Source organism: Lipophrys pholis (genome assembly GCF_963383615.2).
Source record: "Lipophrys pholis genome assembly, chromosome: 22".
NCBI classification, from domain to species: Eukaryota; Metazoa; Chordata; class Actinopteri; order Blenniiformes; family Blenniidae; genus Lipophrys; species Lipophrys pholis.
Window position 1 is genome coordinate 4,595,146 of NC_137644.1, and position 22,643 is coordinate 4,617,788.

General features: G+C 46.7%; 2 protein-coding genes across 2 annotated transcripts; one reads left to right on the forward strand and one right to left on the reverse strand.

Annotated features, from left to right (window-relative positions):
* Positions 1–410: 410 nt before the first annotated feature.
* Positions 411–8,320, reverse strand: golt1ba (golgi transport 1Ba). Its single transcript, XM_080492508.1, has 5 exons — positions 7,960–8,320; positions 6,335–6,426; positions 5,062–5,240; positions 4,770–4,851; positions 411–2,390 (listed from the first exon to the last, which is right to left on the reverse strand). Exons 1-5 carry the CDS (start codon positions 7,982–7,984, stop codon positions 2,352–2,354), a joined length of 417 nt encoding a protein of 138 aa, XP_080348634.1. The 5' UTR covers positions 7,985–8,320; the 3' UTR covers positions 411–2,351.
* Positions 8,321–9,264: 944 nt separating this feature from the next.
* On the forward strand, positions 9,265–21,610 carry recql (RecQ helicase-like). The gene is made up of 16 exons (XM_080492475.1): positions 9,265–9,317; positions 10,347–10,396; positions 10,719–10,958; positions 11,131–11,310; positions 11,384–11,490; positions 11,556–11,754; positions 12,354–12,520; positions 13,389–13,470; positions 13,548–13,696; positions 14,929–15,046; positions 16,307–16,445; positions 16,877–16,968; positions 17,045–17,261; positions 18,406–18,526; positions 20,368–20,496; positions 20,830–21,610. The coding sequence occupies exons 2-15, from the start codon at positions 10,378–10,380 to the stop codon at positions 20,470–20,472; spliced, it is 1,935 nt and encodes a 644-aa protein (XP_080348601.1). The 5' UTR covers positions 9,265–9,317; positions 10,347–10,377; the 3' UTR covers positions 20,473–20,496; positions 20,830–21,610.
* The last annotated feature ends 1,033 nt before the right edge of the window (positions 21,611–22,643 follow it).

Consider the following 22,643-nt stretch of genomic DNA (forward strand, 5'->3'; position numbering starts at 1 on the left):
CTCTTCAGTAAATTATGAGCATATCTAAACATTTATAAACTTTAACAAATCTGAACACATTTCTGTTTGTGTGCAATTAAAAATAACTGCAATGGAGAAAGTTGAACCTGACCTGCAGCTTTTCAGCCAAGTTTCTTCTTTCAAACAGTAAATTAGAAGAGTTGTGACCGAGTTAATAATCCGCTTGTCTTCATCTCAACATCTCATAAGAGAAAACAAACCAGAACGGACTTTAAGCCACTGAACTTACAAAAGTCGCCCCAATGCTAAAGACATCGAACGAGACTAATTGGTTCAATTTCATGTCAGTCACTCTGATGTTAAATAGTACACACACACACACACACACACACACACACACACACACACACACACACACACACACACACACACACACTACTAGAGGGAGTGAAATCAAGATATCCTCTTTTATTAAAGATTATCTGTAGAAAATGAAGCGAATACAGTTCAGGGCCCATCGTTAGTTTGTTGGCATAAACAGAATTTCAGACAGTATTTCAGTTTATTAATATATTATATAATTCATTTCTTTTCTATGAGTCAGCCATCACTGGTCAACATAGAAATTAGTCTAGGAATTTCTCCAACTAGATCGGGCATTCAGTAGAGTCCATACCTTCACATTTGTCACCATGGAAACCAATGGATTACAAGGTTATTTGAGCCACCACTCCTCTCCTTCCATCATGTGTGGTGGTTGTTTGAATTGCTTCATGTAAAGTTGTTAAGGTTAAATTATGTTCTACTGGTTCAGTTCTATTGTGTTCCCTGAACACTCCTTTGGAGTGTCTTGGCTTGTGATTGGCTGAAAGTGGAGAAGGGGGGGCGGGGAGCGGCGTTAGCAGTGTGCTAGCAGGCGTCTAACGGCAGCTTCAGCCCTGACTGACGGCCCATAGCGGAGCTCCAGTGTGTCTGCCATGGAGTAAATATCTTCCCTGCCCAGGAGCTGTTTGACCCCCAAATCTAATTGATTGGTCCTTGGATGATGACAAAACATCCCTGAATTCGGGATAATAGTTTGTGCGAAAAGTTGGAAAAAATACAAATATACATACATACCAATAAATAACTAGAACAGGTACTCAAGAGTGCAGACCTTCGCCAACGCCACATTTGTTTCCAGAACCGAGTTAGCAACACTAGCATGATAGCCATTAGCTCATATCAATGCTAACTACGTAGGTCAGGTCACATCACTGTTTAATCTACTGCAATATCCTTGACCTCCTCCATGAGGCGCCTCTCTCATCCGCTTTGTGTGGGATCATTTTTATTTATTTTTTGTTGCAGTGTTTGGGGTAACAGTTAGCCATTTACGTCACAAAATGACAAATCATCCTGGAAAATTTCATGAAATTCGGGTGAGTGGTTTTTGTGAAAAGTTGGTAAAATACATACAAACAAAACCAATAAATAAATATGAAGAAAACATAACTTTCTCGGCCAATTTTGTTGGTTGCCCAACTTTCATTGGCGAAGGTAATAATTTTCAACAGGTATATGTTGAAATACGCATCGTTAAAATCTCTTTCCATCACTCGTTCCACTAACAGCTGATTACTAAACACACAAAGTAATCCTCCAATCTGCTCTCTGCCAATGCTAAAAGCTAATGCTAACTCATTACCATCAATATGGCTACAGACTAAATTACTTAGAGGGAATGTAAAGCTCTTCTGACACAATGCTCAGCAATGACTTATCAAGATGGAAACTGGGTTGAGGAGCAGATTAGCTCGGAGCGGACATTCAGAGGCTACGCTAGAAAGTTTTTCTATGATTAGCGCAGTAGCATCTGGCAGGTGTTTGCTAATCTGTTGTGTTCATGATACCCACTGAGGAAAAAAACCTAAGAAACAAGACGGTGAAGTACCACACTGAGGCTGAACTCAATCACAGCTCATTTAAAAAATAATTTATACTGAAGCGCTTGAAGCCAACCGTAAACAGAAACGACATGTAATGAAGGAAAACAAACAGGAAGTGCAAAGAGACAAAATGCAGGACTGAAATGCTTTCATCAAGATAAAGTGAAAGCACAGGCACAGAAACGTGGCAGCATGGCACTTCTCATCCGGTCGGTGGCGTCTGGTCTGCTGGCTCCTCCCACTCCCACGGCCGGAGGATCAACAGCGTTACAAACATTTGTTGTAGTGACCTCAGTGAGTCCGTCCTCAGGTGGCAGACTGGTGGTGCGTCTCCGGGCGAGCCTTTCAGGAAACAGTCTTTGCCTGGAGTAAATCGGATGTTTGCGATCGGCGCCGCGGGACACCGAGACGTTTCTAAAAGCCGCCGCCCTCAGGCAGCCGTCGGAGTACAAAGAGTCTCTGTTATACCATGGTGTTGCTCTCGCCCGCTTTGTCCACGTACTGAAAGAGAAGAGAGACAGCGTGAGGACTCGTCAGCTTCCTCAGCCTCCACCTGTGAAGCAGCCGTGGACAGAGACACCAGACGTTCAGATGAGATGTGACTCAACGACTTTCTACAGATTACCAACAGGACAGCATGCACGACCGAAAGGGACACCACCGGGACACAAGACAGGAAATACTTCAATTCAAATGCCATTGGTAAACGTTACTTATAAAATCTTCACCTTCATTTTTCTGAATATTGTTCCACTAAGCTGGAAGCCTTTGGTATTTGGAGACATGAAGGGGACCCATTATGGAATAATCACTGTTTTAAAGGACGTTACATGTAGAATCTGGCATCTGATACTTAAACTTCAACAATATCTAAAGAAGTCATCGTCTGGTATTCTCTCGTCTCCGGTCTCATTTAAATCGTCTTTTAATGAATTCTGAAAATTCATTCGGAAAAACCCCCCCCAAAAACACCTGAAGATCGTTCTGACCCTTCTTCATACTGCAGCTTCCTCTCCAAGGGTACATGTGAGACTCTGACTGGTACGGATATTAGGCGCGTGTTGATTGGCTGGAGGAACTGTCAATCAGGGTCGTTTGTTAATCACACGGCGTTCAACGTGTATACTAGTCCCGTTAGCAGTTAGCTGCTAGCACCACTAACAGCTAATTAGCTGGTGACGGAGGCGGGTTTATGATCCCGTGTTCATGACAACAATCAACCCCCCCTCGTTTTGGGGTGCGCCCCCTTGTGGGCCATTGTGGTTTGAACAAAGAGCCCAAACAAAAACACTCCGCCGCTTTAAAACTGCAGATTTTCCGTTCCAACAGAGGTCCAACAAGAATCACGTTTTAATAAGAAACCGAGGGATTTCTGGTGACGACTCCTTTAACGGACAGTATTTCATCAGCTGACTGAGAAGTAATCCATGTTTGTCTTTACTCTGTTCAGGAAACTGTCCAAAGTAATAGTGGGGACAATCACCCCCGTCCTGAGCCCGGAGGTACACGACCGGAGTTTGTCTTTATCCATCATCCTGTGAGCAGCATGTCCACAGTGAGCAGCATGTCCACAGTGAGAAATAACTGCAGTTTGGTGTCTTTGCTCAACCTCCAGAAAGACTGAGTCTGGATTCTTTTCATTTATCAAACTAAAAGTCTGACGGGAGAAGAGGACGGACGGCTGATTCTGTCTTTAACGCGATGGTTTTACGATGCGTGCTTGGTGGTTGAGTGGTCAGACTCTTCGGACCATTCTGTAATCACAGGTTCAACCAACACAACACGCTGGCACGTTTCCAGGAACAACTGTGTCAGATTAAATTATTCTGAGTCCAACTGCTGCTCTGTGCCACTGGACGGTCCCTCTGCTCCGGACTTCAGACTTTTTCCTTAATGTCCCCGTGGTGTGAGCCTTTTAAAGTCCCATCATTCAATCAGAATTAAAACATGACAGTGATGAGTGTGTGCTTGGTGTGTGTGTGTGATGGCACTCGGACAGCACATTGTGAGGTGTGTTAGCCACGTTAGCATGCAGAGGGGAAAATCAGGAAAATCTGCAGTGACTGACCACAACTGCTGATTGTCCTCAGAGCCTTACGAAGGCTTCATGAAACAACAACACAAAAAAAGACAGACAGAGAGACATTCACCTCAAAACAAAGCTACCGCACACAACAACATGGGACGAGCATGTTCATTAGCCACGGAGCTAATGTGCTAACTGCAGGTCCAAACTGTTAAAAGTCCAGCAGACATCGTGAAAACATCGGAACTGTGAAGAAGAGTGGACCACGCAGCAGCTTCACCGGCCGCTTCGCCCCAATGGCTGGAAGGAGGTTTATATACATACGTAAAGGTCGGGATGTTAACTCGTTCATTTGGATCAACTCGTTCATTTAGATTAACTCGTTCATTTAGATTAACTCGTTCATTTGGATCAACTCGTTCATTTGGATCAACTCGTTCATTTGGATCAACTCGTTCATTTGGATCAACTCGTTCATTTGGATTAACTCGTTCATTTAGATTAACTCGTTCATTTAGATTAACTCGTTCATTTAGATTAACTCAGATTTCTTGGTGCACCTGAGAAGTTCCTTTCAGCTCATTTGATCCTCCGGTAGAGACGCTGTAATGTTGAAAGTGTCGACTGTTTAAGACTCAAGCCTTCTCTACAAATGTGAGCGGGGTGAAGCGCGAGAGGGTGAAGACTGGTGGTCCATTCTTACTGTCTGTGGCGTCAGTTTCATGTCTGTATCAGGAAGAGCTCTGGCGCCTGGAGGTTCGCGTGCTGAGCTCAGCTGTTTCCAACACGGTGATTCATGAAGAAGAAGAGGAGCCATGCTGCATGTGAACAGAGCAGAGCAGCTTCATACTCACTGCGCTGATGAAGGGAAGGTTCAGGATGGAGCCCAGCACCGGTATTCTCCTGATGAAGCCCACCACCACGGGGAAGAAGCCCCTGCACAAGGACAAGGAGAAACACCTGGGATCAAACACCTCACAGTGAACCACAGCTTCTCTTCAGCCTCACTATTCTGATGTTGTCCATTCTTTAGGTAATAATCCTCTCTTGCTCTCATCCTTCTTATCCCTGCACATACTGCCCCCCGGTGGCTTCATGCTGGAACAGCTTTGTCTTCAGCTGCTGGTGTTTCAGGTGTTTGTATACCTGAACAGCAGGAAGAAGCCATAGATCTCCAGCACGACGCCGACGATGGGCCAGCCGAGCAGGACCACCAACACGCCTCCCAGGAAGAAGCTGGTGGCCTTCAGCTTGTGCTTCTGGAAGAAGAAGCGGAATGTCCGCTCCAGGCCGATGACGAAGGAAAGTCCAGCAACAAACAGGATCTGCAGCGAGACCAGGAGGTGAACCGGGAATAATGGAAACTCAGTGAATGTGTGGAAATGAAATACGAGTTAGGTTCAATTTTGGTGATGCTCCCTTAATAGCTGTAGTCGTGTTCTCACGATACCAACATGTATTTTGATACTTTTCGGAGTAAAAACGCAAACGCCATGTCATTTACGCATGCGCATCCGGCATTCTTTTCAACATACAAGCTCGGTTGGGAGAAGATTGTTTTGAAAATATGTTGTTCTGAATTTTATTTTGAAGTTGTGTCCAGGAATGTTGTTGGTAAATAAGGTCGAGTATAAAGCGCTATTCAGTTGCGGAACTCGGGACGGAGCATGGAAGCGCGCGCGCAACCTGTCTTGGCTGTTTTCTTTGGCGCTCCTCGAGGGATCACCGATCATTCGCCACGCTCCCACGTCTACAAAATTCTAAGTGAATGAAAGTTAGAAAGCAAAAAAGCGGGCAAACTCTTCTCTCCTCGGTGCAAATTACAACACAGTGACGCTACGCGGCGACGTGTTAAAAAAAAAAAAAAGATACCGGTACCGGCCGGGCCCAGTATAGTATCGTTTTAAAGGCGTCAGTACCGCGATACCAATACAGTACCGGTATATCGAACAACCCTAATCTGTAGATATCTTTATCCAGCTCATCATGCTGGATTTGCTTCATACTTCAGCTTTTGACTTCTTTAATTTGTAAAATATGAGTCGTAAACAAAAGACGTGTTGCTTGGTCTGACATTGTTAACTTGGAGAATCAGTGATCCACAGAACCAGACTGAAGATGCAACTTGTTGAAAACAGCATGAACTCTGTAGCTGCAAGATCACAGACATCAGATCTTGTGGCTAAAAATAGGAGTTTTACACTAATGAGTTCATCAAAATGATCAAAGAAGCTCTTTGTGTCCCCTGATTGAGCCCCGAGCTGAAACTGCTGTGTCTGGATCTTTGTCCCATGATTGAGCTGAGCCTGGTGTTTGCAGCTCGTGGGGATTCGTGTCGTTGACAGCTCAGGAGGATGTAGCTGGACCTGCAGGTTCACCAGCATTCCAGAAAACTTCTCGAGCAGCTGCAGGTACTCACGTTTCCGATGGCGAGGAGGGCCTTGTCGAAGAACAGGATCATCCCAAAGAAGAGGAAGAACACGCCGAAGCCTGTTAACCCCATCCCGATCTCTGGTAGAGGAAACCACAACAGCAGCATGAGGTGAGGTCTGAAGGTCTGGAGGTTTAGAGGTCAAGAGGTCAAGAGGTCTGGAGGTCTGGAGGTTTGGAGGTCTGGAGGTCTGGAGGACTGGAGGTTTGGAGGTTTGGAGGTTTGGAGGTTTGGAGGTCTGGAGAGGGAAACTGACCCGGTACCACAGAAGAAAACACTTAAATTCAGTTAACTAAAACGTCCCATGTTATACAGACGTTGGTGTCGGAGGTCCAACAACATCCTATTCAAAATGTTTTCCCCTTATCAGCCGTGGTCCTGAATTTCAGTCTAAAAGTCCCTCTAGAGGCTCTACTGAGAACAGGTTCTGTGTCTGTACCACCAGCTGTGCCTGTTCTCGCCGACTCCACGCCATTTCCCCTCATGATGTCATGTAGGGAAAATCTCAGGTTCACCTGGATGAGCTCACATTTACTTAAAAGTGGAGCAAACTTGGGAGACGACAGACTTTCTTCACTGCTGGGGCCTTGTACAGGCTGTGGGTCACATTACTGTTAAAACCATTAGAAAATCAATTTTGCACAATATGGGACCTTAAAAAAAACTGATGTTTATCGGCCTGGAGACAGCTGCTAGATACAGCTGTGGTCATAAGACTGAAGTCACATAATTAAGAGGTGTGGCACAGCAACCTGAATTATGAGGATTTTTTGGAACAGTGGTTCCAGTGATCAAGCTTCCAAGACCATCATCTGCATTCATGGGAAACGTTTCTTAAATTTGCCTGATGCTGGTAAAGGATGGATAAACTTGTTCTCAAATATCTACATTGTGGTCGCCGCATGTAAGCATGGTACCAGTCCCCCCCCAAAAAAACAGTGCCACCTAGTGGCCAGCAGGCAAACCGCAGCATTCTCACTATTTCTGTGTGTGAGAGGAAAGCTTTCAAAACTTTTCTGACAGACAGATGTTTGAGTTTGTCATCCTGGAGGAAGCAAGGCTTCAAGGCTAACTGACAGCTTCCAGTGATAGTTTGCTTTAATGTTGAACTGGACTCACACTCACACAGGTGATTCTAGAACATCCATCCACCAATCAACACACGGGACCTAATCAATAATCTTTTGTTCGTGGTATCATGTGAGTATCGTGCGAGAATTGTGTTGGAATGGAATCTTTACTGGAATCTTGTTTGAATTATATCGTGTCATGATGCTGTAGTATTGGTATCAGTATCGTATAGGTGACAGAACTGTATCGGTACTACCTGTGGTTTGTCTTGTTAACGGACCTGAGCTGAGTATCGATCCTTATTGGAAACTGATCATTGAGGTGAAGGGAGACTCATTACTGCTGTAGTTCACCAACTAGTGACTCACTGGACGTCACATTATTCCCTGTAGCCGACAGAGCAGCCTGTTTACCGACAGTGAGGAGTGTAGATGTTCAGTCTGTTGGTGTTAAAGAGAGAAACCTTCAGCTAACTCCGTTAGCCGTGGGAGCTAGCGGCTGTTAGCGGCGGCAGCGCCGCTGAAGCGAACACAAACACTTACTCTGAGAGTCCGTGAGAGAAATCATGGTGGCGCTGGAGGAGCAGGCGGACAGAGGGACCGGAGCCGGGCGGACAGTGTGGTCCTCACTCGGTGAAGACAGATGTCTGCAGAAACAGCCACGTCTCTCCGGGACTCACGGCTCTGCTTCCGGGACCGAGCCGGGCTGCGTTCAAGGTTTAAAAACTGCTTATTGTCACAAAAAGACACACAAGCACTTCTCTCGTCTGCCGCCCCGGGCTCATCACATTCCCAGGCGCGTATTGTTATTAAGCTCATACTTTCCATTAAAATTACTACTTTTATACAAAAGATTTGGTGCCTCACAGTGTTTGGTTCTTGAACGCGTCGCAGGGGAAAGAGGGTCAAGATTCCCTGATTTACTACTGCCAGGCACAGCTGACGTCACCTCGAAGCCCTCTGGTTCCGTGAGACTGAACCCAGGGTTTACCTGCTCCGACCTCCTGTGATGACAATGAATGGTTCCGAAGGTGCCCAGGGGTGGGCAATCCTGGTCCCCGAGGGCCGCAGCCCCTCAATGTTTTCAATGTGTCCTCACATTAACACTGCAGACAGCAATTATTGACTCATTATCAAGCTTTCTGCAGAGCCTCATCATGAGAACTCAGTTGTGTTTGAGCAGGGAAACATTGAAAACATGCAGGGCTGCGGCCCTCGATGACCAGGATTGCCCACCCCCCTCCCTCTCCTGTCCTACTATACCCAGGGTTTGCCCTCGTTTCCTGTCAAACAAAGCTCAGGGTGCCTTATTCCCCACTCTGCCATAGTAACAGTGTATGGACTCAGACCAGCAGAGAGGCTAACTCCTTGGGAGTGGATGAGGTCACGGGGTTAAGGAAAGGTGTTAGAGGGCTTCCTAAAGTAGTTAGTGAGTTAGTGTGGCAGTCGGACAGCACTTTCACTTTGTGACTTCACAATAATGGGACGACAGCGCAAGTTCGTGACAGCCTTTCCAGTCAGACAGTACTCTGGGCTTCAGCACCTCTCTGTAAGACAGTACTCCCGGCAACAGCTCCTATCTGTCAGACAGTACTCCCGGCAACAGCTCCTATCTGTCAGACAGTACTCTGGGCTACAGCTCCTCTCCTGTCAGACAGTACACTGGGCTTCAGCTCCTCTCCTGTCAGACAGTACTCCGGGCTTCAGCTCCTCTCTGTCAGACAGTACACTGGGCTTCAGCTCCTCTCCTGTCAGACAGTACTCCGGGCTTCAGCTCCTCTCCTGTCAGACAGTACACTGGGCTTCAGTTCCTCTCCTGTCAGACAATACTCCGGGTTTAGTCCCTTCACTACTATAGTAACAGTGAATGGATGCGGAGCAGCAGAAGAAGCTAACTGATGGTTCGTGAGCGACTTTCTTCTTTCTACTCTTTTAAAACCCGTTTCAAACTAAACGTCGCCAGATTAACTCCCGGTTTGAGTCTCGGAGGGAGTTTTGTGAGCTCGGAGGGAAAGTTTGTGATTAAAACCAAAATAAAGCAGCTGGTATGAAGCTAACAGAGCTAATCAGTTCAAACAGGTGCAGCCACCGTTAGCTTCACTTTAAAACACTAAAATACTTTAAGAACCTTCAAACACCTCAAATGTTTTAAGGACGATTCATCCAATCGTCATTAAAACTCACCATTTAAACCTTTTATTTAACTTGTGCATTTCTCCCAGTTATTATGAAATAATAATTGTGGATTAATTCCGATCGATGAGTTTTAATATTATTCCTTTAAACCGTGACAGATCCTGTTGTTCTATTATTTCAGTAAAACGTGGTAAGCCACCGCTTTGTCAAGGTTTTCTTCAAGTTCTAATTCAGAAAAATCATCTTTTTGTTGATTAAAACTTTTTTTTTTATTTAAAATAAGATAAAGTAACTAACTGTGCACCGTTTATACAATTTCACGTTTGTAATAAGACAGAAAAGTGTTGAAAGAATTCCACACGTACAAGTGTTTAGTTTGATCATAAAGTTATAAAGTGATAATAGAATATATGTTGACCTTCAAATGTGAAAGTGTTTCACACGTGCTTTGTTAACGAGTCATATAATCTGCAAGGAACACAGTCTGATCCAAAGATCCCCTCTGACTGCAGCTCCAAATATTTACCATTATAACCAGAGCTGCACAATATATCCCAACTGGATCACTACGACCTTATAAAGAGACTGAACTTTGATGAATGATGTTTCCATGAATGTTTCATTCATGTTCTGCAAATTAGATGTTACATGAATTTAAATCTGAAAGTAAAAGGTGAGGGTGTTGACTAATAACAGCCTGTCTTGATTCAGACCTGGAGGCAGAGACAAACGTGACAGATCACGTAAAGTGTGATGAAGTGCAAGTAATCCGATTACATTCCTCTCTTTCACAGGAAGCAGCAGCTCATTCTGAAGAAATCAAACATGGACAGTGAAGCCAACGGTGAGTTGCTCCGCACCGACACCGGTTCACCTCACATGTCTCTGGTTCTGCTCCTTCATGGACCAGAACCAGATACTGCAGACACCAGACCGACTCACAATGTGCTCCTCATGTTTTTACACCTGTTCTTGCTCTAACATCACTTAAAGAAGAAAATTGCCACCTGCTGTGTAACATGTCCCAATGACTAACGGTGTCATGTCAGGCGGTGGTAATAATGTTATGGCTGATGGCAGTGCATTAGCGGTTTACCTGTGGAGGTGTTACATCAGGGTGGGAGAAAGTTTTCCTGTAGAATTTACAGAGCACGGTTTGTGTGTAGATGTGCAGGCGGAGCTGGACTCGGTGGAGGCTGAGCTGGAGCTGGTGGAGCTGCAGATCTCCGAGCTCCTGAAGAAGCAGAGCGAGCTGAGCTCTCGCAGGAACGCTCTGCTGCAGCAGCTGGAGGAGGCCTGCGACGCTGCCCTGCCTTCCTCCTCCTCCTCCTCCTCCTCCTCCTCAAAGTCATCCACCTCTGAATCAGCCCTGAGCAAACAGGACCTGAAACGTTATGACTGCACAGGTACCAAACGTCTCCACAACCCAAACCCCCGTCAAGTCCTGACAGGGTCTGGAGCTTCACATCTCAGATCAATAAAACTCAGCTCAGAACCTGTCGCACAGGATCAGAGCTGGAAAGTTTTCTGTTGTCGTCCTGTTCATTCAAACCCTGAACTCACCTGGACTTTCTCCAGACTTCCCCTGGTCTGCAGATGTGGAGCAGCACCTGAAGGGCTCGTTCCAGATCCAGAAGTTTAGACCTCTCCAGCTCCGAGCCATCAACCTGACGCTGGCGGGCCGCGACGTCTTCCTGGTGATGCCCACCGGGAGAGGAAAGAGTCTGTGCTACCAGCTGCCTGCAGTCTGCTCTAAAGGTAGAGGTCAGAGGTCACAGGGCCGGAGCCGGTCCCTGTGTCTTCATGCTCTCACAGCAGTTTGTTTGCTCAGGTTTCACGCTGGTCATCACCCCCCTGGTGTCCCTGATGGAGGACCAGATCATGAGCCTGAAGGCGGTAGACGTACCGGCCGTGTTCCTCAACGCGTCCAGCAGCAGGGTAAGGCCTCAATCCGTCTGGACCCCAGCTGAGCTTCACGCTGCTCACTCTGTTTCTGCTGGCAGGCCGACGCTAAAACCATCATGGCCGGGATGACCGACCCAACGTCTCCCTTCAAGCTGCTCTACGTGACTCCAGAGAAGATCGCCAAGAGCAAGCTGCTCATGTCTCGTCTGGAGAAAGCCTACCAGGCCCAGCTGCTGAGCCGCATCGCCGTGGACGAGGTGCACTGCTGCAGCCAGTGGGGCCACGACTTCAGACCAGGTGAGCAGGTCCTGCAGGGAGAAACCAGCTCCCAGAGCGGCTGGTTCTTAACATGACTCCGAGAAGTTTCAGTACAGGAGCTCCACATAGAGACATCTGCACTCTGGGGGATTGTCCTGTCCTGGGTTAGGGTTGAAGCAGTACCAGCTGTAACCATGGGGGGCAGGAAACTACGTTAAAACTAAATACTAAAATACTGTCCTCCTCCTCCTGTCCACTATTTAGAGTCAGAGTAGCGCCCTCTGGTGGATTACCTGAGAAACACTCTGACGTCACGTTGCCAAAGCGTATCAAGGAGGTGACGATTCGGCGCATTAACGATCCTCAAATCATATCAGAAGCAAATTTATTGAGTCTCGGTGCGCCACACACTGATTGATCGTCTGTTTGCACCAGACAGGAAGTGACCATGTGAATTATTTTATCGGGAAGAGCAACCACATTCACATTATGTACTTCAATGCATTTTTGACAAATCAGATCATATCGCAATGCGCCACGTCGTCACGGCTCCACCTGAAGCAGTGCAGCAGGAGCTGTCAGCATCCACGGTGTGTGTGTGTCCTCAGTTTGTGTCCCTGTCATTGTGCTGTGTTCAGACTACAAGCTGCTGGGGATCCTGAAGAGGCAGTTCCCGTTGGCCCCCCTGCTGGGCCTCACCGCCACAGCGACCAGCAGCGTCCTGCAGGACTGCCAGAAGATCTTGTGTGTGCCTCAGCCAATCACCATCACCTCCTCCTTCAACAGAACCAACCTGTACTACCAGGTAACCTGGCAACCACACACACACACACACACACACACACACACACACACACACACACACACGCACACACACACACACACACACACACACACACACACACACACACACACACACACACACAACACGCACTTGTTAAAGATGCACACAGGGACTCATTAGGTTCCACCTGTTCGCACTTGAAGTAAAGATTCAGTCTGACGCCTTTTCAGTTCATCAGAGTTCAGTTAAGTGCTAACATGGAGCTAATGGTGCTAATATGAAGGTAACAGTGCTAACATAAAGCTAATGGTGCTAACATGAAGGTAACAGTGCTAACATAAAGCTAATGGTGCTAACATGAAGCTAATAGTGCATAAAAGCATTTCCAACAATCAGGAATGTTAAAACATCCTCAGATCCTGGTGTCGGTTGTCTGGAGGAAAACCGCTATTACTGCGGCAGTGCAACACTAGCTAGCTTATGGCTCGCTATCTAGCATTAGCATTAAAGCTATAGCACCTATTTTTCTTGATAAAATTCAGATGAGATTTATTGGATGAGAGTTTACTAAATGTTGTAAATGTTGTTCTGACTGTTTGCTGCTCTGGTTGGATTCAGATCCAACTGGACTGAATGTTAACCAGCTAACACGACCACGACAACGTCATACTGACAGTCTGAGCGCATGCACACCCGAGGCAGGACTAACAAAGATTAAAGGAGGTTTATGAAAATCTCAGTCACTCTGGATTTAGATTAAATCTTCAACGTCTGACTGTGATGATGTTTGGTTCTGAAGGAGTTCCAGGTTCTGAACTTCCTGGTGAAACTGGATTTTCACCTTCTGGAACCTTCGGTCTCGTCTCTCACGGCGTATCTGTCTCCTCAGGTTCGGCTGAAAGACTCAGACAGTGACGCCTTCATCGCGGACCTCAGCACTCTGATAAAGACCCAGTACAAGGACCAGTCAGGTATCGTCTCGGTCCGTCTCCATGACGCTGCAGTCTGCTGGTGCGGCGCTGTGTCTGACCTGCTGCCTCCTCCTCAGGCATCGTGTACGTCTTCTCCCAGAAGGACGCAGAGATGGTGTCTGCTGAACTCCAGAAGAGAAACATCGTGGCGTATCCTTACCACGCTAACGTGAGCCCAGAAGACAAGACCCGGGTTCACCGCAAGTGGTCCTCCAGCAAAATCCAGGTGAGAGGAGAAGCAGCCGGTCCTCGTATCAAAACCCTCCAGAGGTCCACGGTCTTCATGTTGTAGTGAGACGGTCTTCATGCAGCCTTCAGTCTGCATGTTGTCACAAACTCACCCTCACACCTTCCACCTGATGCTAATGCGACTGGCGAGCAGGAAGACAGCGGGCTTCCATTGCTCATGATGCTCCAACTCATGAGAAACATCAGATACTCTTAGTATGGTCATGGTGGACCAGACAGGACCCTCAGGTGGACCGGTTCAAGCCTGTTTGACATCCTGAACTAAGTTGTTTGGAGTCAAATCTGAGTCTTAACAAAGTCTGAGCCGACTGGATCAGACACTTGATTTGAGTGATCCTGCGTTTAAGTGACCGACACAGGGAGTGGACGTCATACATGAGCAAATGAATTCCCAGAAGATGCAGACGGCAGGAATTCACTTATTATTTAACACTTTCCACTTCCTACAGTGGACAGGAGAAAATGGATGGGGACTGGATGACTATAACAGCTCAGAAAAGTCCTGATTTTGTTAACCATGATGCTCTTCTCCTGCGAAGTAAAGGACAACTCAACTAGAGCACGAGATTCTGCAGATGGGATGAATAAAGTTCAGCTCATGACATTTAAAGTTACATCTCAACATCCCAGCAGCAGCAGCCTGACATACAACAAGAAATATTCATTTATGCTTGTGTCAAAATCAAAATACATAGGAGAGGAGAGGAAGAGGAGAGGAGAGGAGAGGAACAGGAAATGAGAGGAGAGGAGAGGAACAGGAAAGGAGAGGAAGAGGAGAAGAACAGGAAAGGAAAGGAGAGGAAGAGGAGAAGAACAGGAAAGGAAAGGAGAGGAAGAGGAGAAGAACAGGAGAGGAAGAGGAGAGGAGAGGAACAAGAAAGGAGAGGAAGAGGAGAAGGAGGAACGGGAGAGGAGAGGAACAGGAAAGTAAAGGAGAGGAGCAGGAAAGGAGAGGAAGAGGAGAGGTCCGGTGAGGGCATTGATGACTCGTCCTGGGCAGAGCAGACATCCTGTACTGAGTGGTGTTCACTGTTAACACATGAGGTGTTGTTATTACAGTGTTATAACAGCAACACACTCATGAAATCCAGTGTAGGACTGTTTCTTTAACTGTTAAAGATGATTGGGATCACACAGAAGCGACATTTATTGCAGATCCCACGACAGAGATTCTGATTGGTTTTGTTGATTAGTTGTTTGGTCCTGCAGGTGGTGGTCGCCACGGTGGCGTTTGGTATGGGCATCGACAAGCCAGACGTCCGCTTCGTTATCCACCACTCCATCAGCAAGTCCATCGAGAACTACTACCAGGAGAGTGGACGAGCAGGTACCTCCTCATCCTCACTGCTGATCTGCAGGGAGGAAGATGCTCTATAACCTCTGGATGTTAGAGGAGGAAGATGCTCTATAATCTCTGGATGTTGGGTCTTGAAAGAATCGGGCCGATTCTTGTCCTGATCCCTCCTGAGCATCGGGAGCAAAGCCCCAACTGGCAGCTGTCTGCAAAAAAAATCCTGTCTGTCACTGTGATCACTCAGTTTCACTTTATTCTTCTTCACTGCTCTTCTTTTACTTTAGATTTTCCATCAGTTTGTTTTGAGGCTCTTTCCCTGTGAACGCATTTTGTGTTGGAGTAATTAATTCATCACCGTGACAACAGAGTAGATGTACGCTCATTCAATATATGGTTCTGCAGCTCTGTCAAACGTGACCATTAATATTAACCTCATTATTACAGGTAAACCCTCATGGAACTAAACAGACTTGGGAACAAGTGAAGAACAAAAACAACCTTCAAAGCCTGACGACGATTTGTTTTATTATGTCAAAGAGATTGTTCTGAACGCTCCGTCTCCGCTCCGCTGCGCTCTGGTATTCTAAGTGGGCGGGACAATCCACGCACCAATCAGGTGTATTGTAAAAATAGGCAGGTCAGTTGATCTGATCGGTCAGTAGACGCCGCCTTCATTCTCTGCTCCGGTACATCAGAGTATAATCTGATTTATCCCAGTAAGAAGTGGATCTGCTTCGCAGTCCGGAAATCCCAGGGTCAATCCGGAAGTTACCGCCATAATCCTGCTGAGTCGTAATATCGGCCTGAGGTTGATTTGTGGCAACATTTTTTGTTTACATCTGGATGCCTTGTTTTACACTGAAGTTACGTTTGACTACGCAAGATTTGGAATATTGAGCGTGAATAACATAGACCTATATATATAGTCTAATAGAAGTCAATGGTGCAGAGCCTGATACTCGTGTGTGTTGAGCTCCGTAGTCACGCCACACACTATCAGATCAGAAGAAGAAGATCTTGTGCGATCTTGTCTTTTGTGATCATCAAGTGTGTGGTCCCCTGTTCGGTGAAGGTTTTAAAAATCCTGCAGTGTGTGCCAGGTTAAGATAGCCGATACAGGCTAATCATGTGACTGACAGAAGTTTTGAGCTTCAACAAACAGGAGTTTAGACATTAGTAACCCTCATGATGAAACCTTCAGTAATAGATTGATCATAGTAATCCTTTCCTTGCGCCTCACTGCCGGAGGTGACGGTGTTCCAGGTGTGTGACTGTTTGTTCTGGGGCGTGCAGGCCGAGACGACCGTCCGGCCGACTGCATCGTCTACTTCAGCTTCGCAGACATCTTCAGGATCAGCACCATGGTGGTGATGGAGAACGTGGGCCAGCGGAAGCTGCTGCAGATGGTGGAGTACTGCCAGAATGTGGACAGGTAACACACACCGTCACATACACACTGTCACGCACACCATCTGTGTCACACACACCATCACACACACATACTGTGTCAAACACAATGTCATACACACTGTGTCCCACACACCGTCCCACACACCATCACACACATCGTCACACACACCGTCACACACACGTACTGTGTCCAACACACTGTCACACACACTGTAATACACACTGTGTCACACACACCGTCATACACACTGTGTCACACACACCGTCACACACCCCATCATACACACCGTGTCAGACACACACAGTTCATGTTCTTTTAAACCCTTCTGGGTGCTGCTTAGCGCCCCCTCTGGTCCCTGTAGGGGCCCACAGTAATACTGGCCTGGTGTGTTGATGCTGACCTGGTGTGATGGTGTGATGATACTGACCTGGTGCGGTGTCCTCCCTGTGAAGGTGCCGGCGCTCCCTCATGGCGGTGCACTTCGACGAGGTGTGGGACGACCGCGGCTGCAATCAGATGTGTGACGTCTGCCGGCAAGCTGCAGGTCTGCCTGAGTTTAATTGAAGGTGTGTGGTGGTGGTGGTCAGTCGATCTGAGTCGCCGTGCTCCCATGTTACCAGAAACCTCCAGCGTGGACATCAGCCAGCACGCCCGGCAGCTGCTCCAGATCCTGGAGCTGGCGGCGTCCTCGCAGGAGAAGCTCACGCCGCTCAAGCTGCTGGAGGCCTGGATGGGCAAAGGCCCTGCCAAGCACCGCAAGATGATGAAGACCACCACGCTGTCCCGGGTCCACGCCGAGGCTGTGATCATACGTCTGCTGCTGGACGGATACCTCAAGTCAGTCTGACGGAAGAAAGATAGTTTATCAATCCCAGAGGGAAACTTTCATTTCTCAACACCTAAAACCACTAAAACCACCAACAACAGCTGCTTTTTTTTTATTTAAAGTTTATTGTTTTTCCTTGATTTTCCTCCATTTGAATATTGGATCATAGCAGCTGCATTCAGAATCTGCTGTGTCTGTGTGAGCTGGACTGGCTCCGCCCACACATGCCCATCTTGGGAAGAGGAGGAAGTACTTCCTCCTGTGGTGCCATGTGCCAGAGCAGAGCTGCCTAATTGTGGGAGGGTCAAAGGGAGGGACTACCTTGAGTGGGATTGGCTCAACCCCTGATGACACGATATAGGGTTTGATTTCTGATTGGCTGGTTGGAGCAACACACTTTTTAAAACCTGAAACAATTCAGGGAGAGAGAGGACAGACTGTCTTCACTTCTGGGACGTCATTGCGGGTTTGGGGACGATTATCACTGTTGGGAAACCTTTAGAAAGTGAATTTTTCAGAATATGAGCCCTTTAACCTTTTAGCATTCATTTATGTCCATTCACCATCCCTCCACTAGTGGGAGCTGCAGTCCTCCTGCAGGATGTTTGAAGTTTCTTTAGACTTTCTTTTGTTTGTTTTAGCTTGTAGTTTTTAGAGTTTTCATTTTTATTTCATTTCTTTTATCATTTTTGCAGATTTTCGAGGCAGTTTAAGGTCTTTTGGCAGTTTGACACTGTCGTGGACGTTTTAGTTGTTTTTGAGTCATTGTTGAGCGGTTTTGGCTGAGTGAAAAATTTGAAAATACTTTTATTTGAAAATACTTCCAGCACTTTAAAATAGTTTTAACCATTTTGTTTTGTTTGTTATTGTCATTTTTGACAAATTTCAACTAAATCCAATCGTCTGTTGAACCAACATTTCTCGCTCTAAAATGAAGACTACACAGATTATACACCCAGACAGAACAAAGTTTTGCTTGTAGTTTTTCTTTGCAGCGTGAGCTGCATTTCATCAGCCTTCGTCACGTCTGCATGCTCCTGCTGTCACATTGGCTTCGTGTTGTTGAACACAACAGGAAACTGTTTGCGTTCCTCGGGCGTCTTGTGTGTTTTCACCGAGCTCTGTTGTGTGTGTGTGTGTGTTGGTCGTGTGCAGAGAGGACTTCAGCTTCACTCCCTACACCACACACTTCTACCTGAAGATGGGACGGAAAGCTGCTCTGCTCAAGAACCCGGCTCACACACTCAGCATGAAGATGAAAACTACCTGGGCTCAGGTGAGCCCTCCTCCTCCTCCTCCTCCTCCTCCTCCTCCTCCTCCAGATTTAACAGCATTTCAAACTATTTATCAAGTTCAGAGGTGAAGTTTCATCACACATCATCTGAGCAGGATAATTCCTGTACTTAGTGTTTATTCTAACAAGAGTTTGAGCCAGCTTCCATGTAGTGAAGGAGAAAGACTGACTCTGGAGTTTCAGTGTTCAGTCTGAACCAGAGAGATTTCATGTGTAAAACCTCAAATCGGCTGATTGTTCCTGTCAGATCAGATCCAGAGACGTCTGCTCTCCTCCACAGGATCTGTCCTCTCATGTGTTTGTCTTCTTTAAACTGTGTGAAGTCTCTCTAACACTCTTGTCTCCTTGAAATCTTCCGTGTGTGTTAGTGAATCCTCCGAGGTAAGTGAGAAGTGAACTGAAGTCAGAGTGTTGTCGTTTTGAAGCTTGATGGAGCGCACGAGACGGAATCAGAGCTCACGATCAACACTTTGATTTGAAAAACCCAGATCATCCTGATGTTTTCTAATCCCTAGCATGACAATGATGTAACTAATGGAGATCAATTGTAATGAGTGATGATCAAATCTTTATTTGTATTTTTAAGTATTGAACTGGTGGATGTAAAATGTATTTCTCAGTTTTCAGCCGTAAATCTTTGAACATGGGAGTTTTGTTTTTTTCCCTATTTCCCTGTTTGAAGGATTTGTGGGATGAGCAGCAGAGAGGAGCAGCACTCAGTAAAACCTTCTTGAGCAGAACTCAAACTTCTTTCTCTGTTGTTGACTCGTTTGGAGCTTCTGGAACAGTCTGTGCAATGTGTTTAACTGATGTGGGACTGAACCTGGTAACGTCATGCATGGACATGTGGTGTCCCGCACGGGTCAGTGCTGGGTCCAAAACTCTTCATCCTACACGTCGATGACAACTGCAAAGTGTCTAACTTATTAAAACTGGTTTTATTTGCAAAATGATACCAGTAAGGTTTGCTTGGGGTGGGGGATGCAAACACAAGATCCAGCAGACTGATTGGAGAAGCTTTTAATAAACTTCTGCTTCTTCGTTCTCCTTTTTCAACTTGTTAAAGTTTTCTGATTTTGTCAATCAGATTAAATTCCTTCAGATTAAAGAATCAGATTGGTCCATTTACGTGAACACTGACTAAAATAATCTTGAGTATTTTGCCAGTTTACATGTGACTGGATTGACTTCAGCGGATCAATCCCATCATGCTTTGCACTGTGACACAGGATCCCACAACTGGCAAGGATCAAGACGCAACAGCTGTTTGACAGAGAAGATCTTGCGTTCTGTTCATGCTGCTGCTGCTCATCCCACACATGCATGTTCAGAGAGGAAACACATATTGCTGCAACAGATAATCTGCCGATCACTAATGTCCTTTCTTCCCAGCGTTGTCTTGTTTTCAGCCGTCGTTGATTTTCTAGAACGGTTTTGCAGACCGTCGTCTCACTGGATTGTTACTGTTTGTCTTTGTAGATGAGCTGCAGTATTAGCTTTAGCATTCGTTAGAGCTCTTTACTGTTCCACTAAACTCCTGTTTACTGAGCTAACTGAGTCCTGACAGCAACGTGAAGAACGCTGAAGCTGTACAATGTGTATGAAACCTGACTGCCCTGATTTAAAGCGTCCGGGTCGATAAAATGATAAGTTAAGTAAATAACTGCTCAGTAATCTCAACATTAAAGATCGTTCAGGGGACGTCTGCTAACTGGGACCCCCCATGGACCACTGTGTATGCTGTCATGTCTGCCCCCACTCCCCCCCCCGGCCCCTCGTAGCTGTGAATCCTCCCGGTAAAGACTCTTGTTAATGACCTGCAGGTAAAGTCTGCCGGTGCACAGGGCAAAGCCAAAGAGGGCAAGAGGTCAGTGGAAGGTGCCGGAGACGCCCCCAGGTCCAAGAAAGTGAAGGCAGCCCTCCCGTAGCCTCCCCCACACCGAGTGGACAAAGTACAGTTCATCCTTCTTTCCTCTGCTTCTTGTGGGAACGCGTTACTGTCGGCATGCAGACCCGCTCATCTGGAACATAACAAGCATGGGAATGTTGGGACGATCATGTGACGCACTTTAAGTTTGATTCAGTTCCAGCACGGATCTCAGAGGTTGTCCTCTTTATAGCCTCTTCGGAAATTTCTAGTTTAAAAAGTCTGACGTTTGTTGCTTCTCTGGTGTTCTCAGCATGCTAACAGCTAACAGCTAACAATTCATCACTAACTCACTGCGGTCAGTCGTTATCTTTCTGAGCTCAACGGCTCTTCACTGACGCAGCTTTTCATGTTGCAGGAGGAGGTGCAGCAGGAGGAGGCGCAAGTGGAGGAGCAGGAGGAGATGCAGCAGGTGGAGGAGGTCAGCGTGAGGAGCAGCTGTTCTCCTCCACCCAAACACAAAGTCCTGAAGGAAGAGAAGAACCGCTGCCGAAGACGGGAGCAGCGGGGAGGGGAGGAGACCGAGAGCTTCCAGAGCGTCGTTCAGGTGGAGATCAACACGGTACAGAGGACATGTGTCGGAGACGGAACGTCCAAACGGGTGTCCAGCAGCTCTCAGAGGACCAGGAGGAAGAGCTGCACCGCAGGGGGAGCAGGAGGAGCAGGAGCAGCGCCACCTCCCCGCCCCCCCGCTGTGTCCAGCTCTCCGTCCCAGCTCTCCGTCATCTCTGACACTGCAGCCGAGGAGCTCTGCCACCTCAGGAACTACTACAGCAGACAGCTGCGGAGGATCAACTACATTTCCCATGAGTGCCTGGGGGCCCCCCCCGAGCCCGGGGTGCTGGCCTGCATCAGGGAGCCTCTGAGGAGCCTGCGGCTGCCCCGCGGGGGGGCTCTGGTTCAGACGGCCCGCAGCCTGTGGACGCGAGTGAGCGGCAGGAGGAAGCTGCTGCACCGATGACCCTCCACCATACACCCCCTACCACAACGCCCCCAAACCCCCCCCCCCACACACACACACACACACTGTTAGAAGCCCCACCATGTTTGTGTGTTTGTTTTTTTTACTTCTGCAGCAGTCAGGCTGCGGTCAAATTACAATAAAAGATGTAAAACACGCTTCAGTGTTTGTTCCCTGCAGATGTTCTTCAGTGATCTTCGGCTCCAGAAATCCATACACTGACCAGCCACAACATTATGACCACTGACAGTTGGTGAAGAGCCGCCAGCTGCAGCCCTCAAGATGGCCGCCAAATAAGGTTGCCTGCACCCCCGCTGCCAAAATCATTGATTTTAAACTGTTTCATAAACGTTCTTGATTTTTATTCAGAGAACCGTCCTAGTTTTAACATCCTAGTCTATTCTGTGTGAAGAAACTGTAAAGAGTTTTTATGTGGGCTTGATAAGGGTGTCCTGCACAGTGGAGCAGTGGTTAGAGCTCACAGCACGGCGTCGCAGGTTCAAATCCTGGCCTGGCCTGTGTGTCTGGTCAGATCGTATTTCACCACACGCCTCAGTGGAGCAGCGATTTGTTGTTGAAGGAAACAGAAGCTGTGTCGATTAAAAAAAACTGATATTTCAGTGAGAACTTATTTGACATACATTAAACATTTGTTGCACATATTCACATTTTGTCCACAACTTCACGTTGTTTGATTCAGAAGCTAAATTTACTGCAACAATGTGAGTGTCAGTTTTTTAATCTGAGACTTGTGATTAAGAATGTGTGTGTTTGTGGAGAGAAACAAATTCCGTTTTCATCAACCCATTCCATGTCAGACTGATCGTAGGTCTCATTAGGACGTCACTCACCAAATACCAGCCCAAACTGATGTGGCATATCAAAATAAAGGCACTCCGAAATAGCAGACACAGGCTTCTGTCCCTCTAATTCTTGACTGATATATGAACAGGAAACTCCTTGTTGTTATAAACTCGTTTCACGTCAGACTGATGTGATATGTCAGAAATAAAGCCCCATGATTGACACTGTATTGTCCATGGAACTTCAGGTTTCATAAAGTTTCAGGGACAATAAACAAAGAGGTTTGACAATATTCATCTTTAATCATTAAAGTAATACTACTAAATCAAATTTACACTTAATATTATTTGCACATCAACCTATCAAATAAAGTGTCTGTGCAAAGAAAAAATAATGAACAAAAACCC

Bases quoted from the DNA above. Each gene is read 5' to 3' on its own strand.
- golt1ba (XM_080492508.1), bottom strand. From the start codon at position 7,984: ATGATTTCTCTCACGGACTCTCAGA. The intron at 5,241-6,334 runs GTGAGTACCTGC...GTCTCGCTGCAG, and splicing joins CCCTCCTCGCCATCGGAAAC to ATCCTGTTTGTTGCTGGACT. The intron at 2,391-4,769 runs GTGAGTATGAAG...CTTCTCTTTCAG, and splicing joins ACCTTCCCTTCATCAGCGCA to TACGTGGACAAAGCGGGCGA.
- recql (XM_080492475.1), top strand. The intron at 15,047-16,306 runs GTACCTCCTCAT...TGGGGCGTGCAG, and splicing joins CCAGGAGAGTGGACGAGCAG to GCCGAGACGACCGTCCGGCC. The intron at 18,527-20,367 runs GTGAGCCCTCCT...AATGACCTGCAG, and splicing joins TGAAAACTACCTGGGCTCAG to GTAAAGTCTGCCGGTGCACA.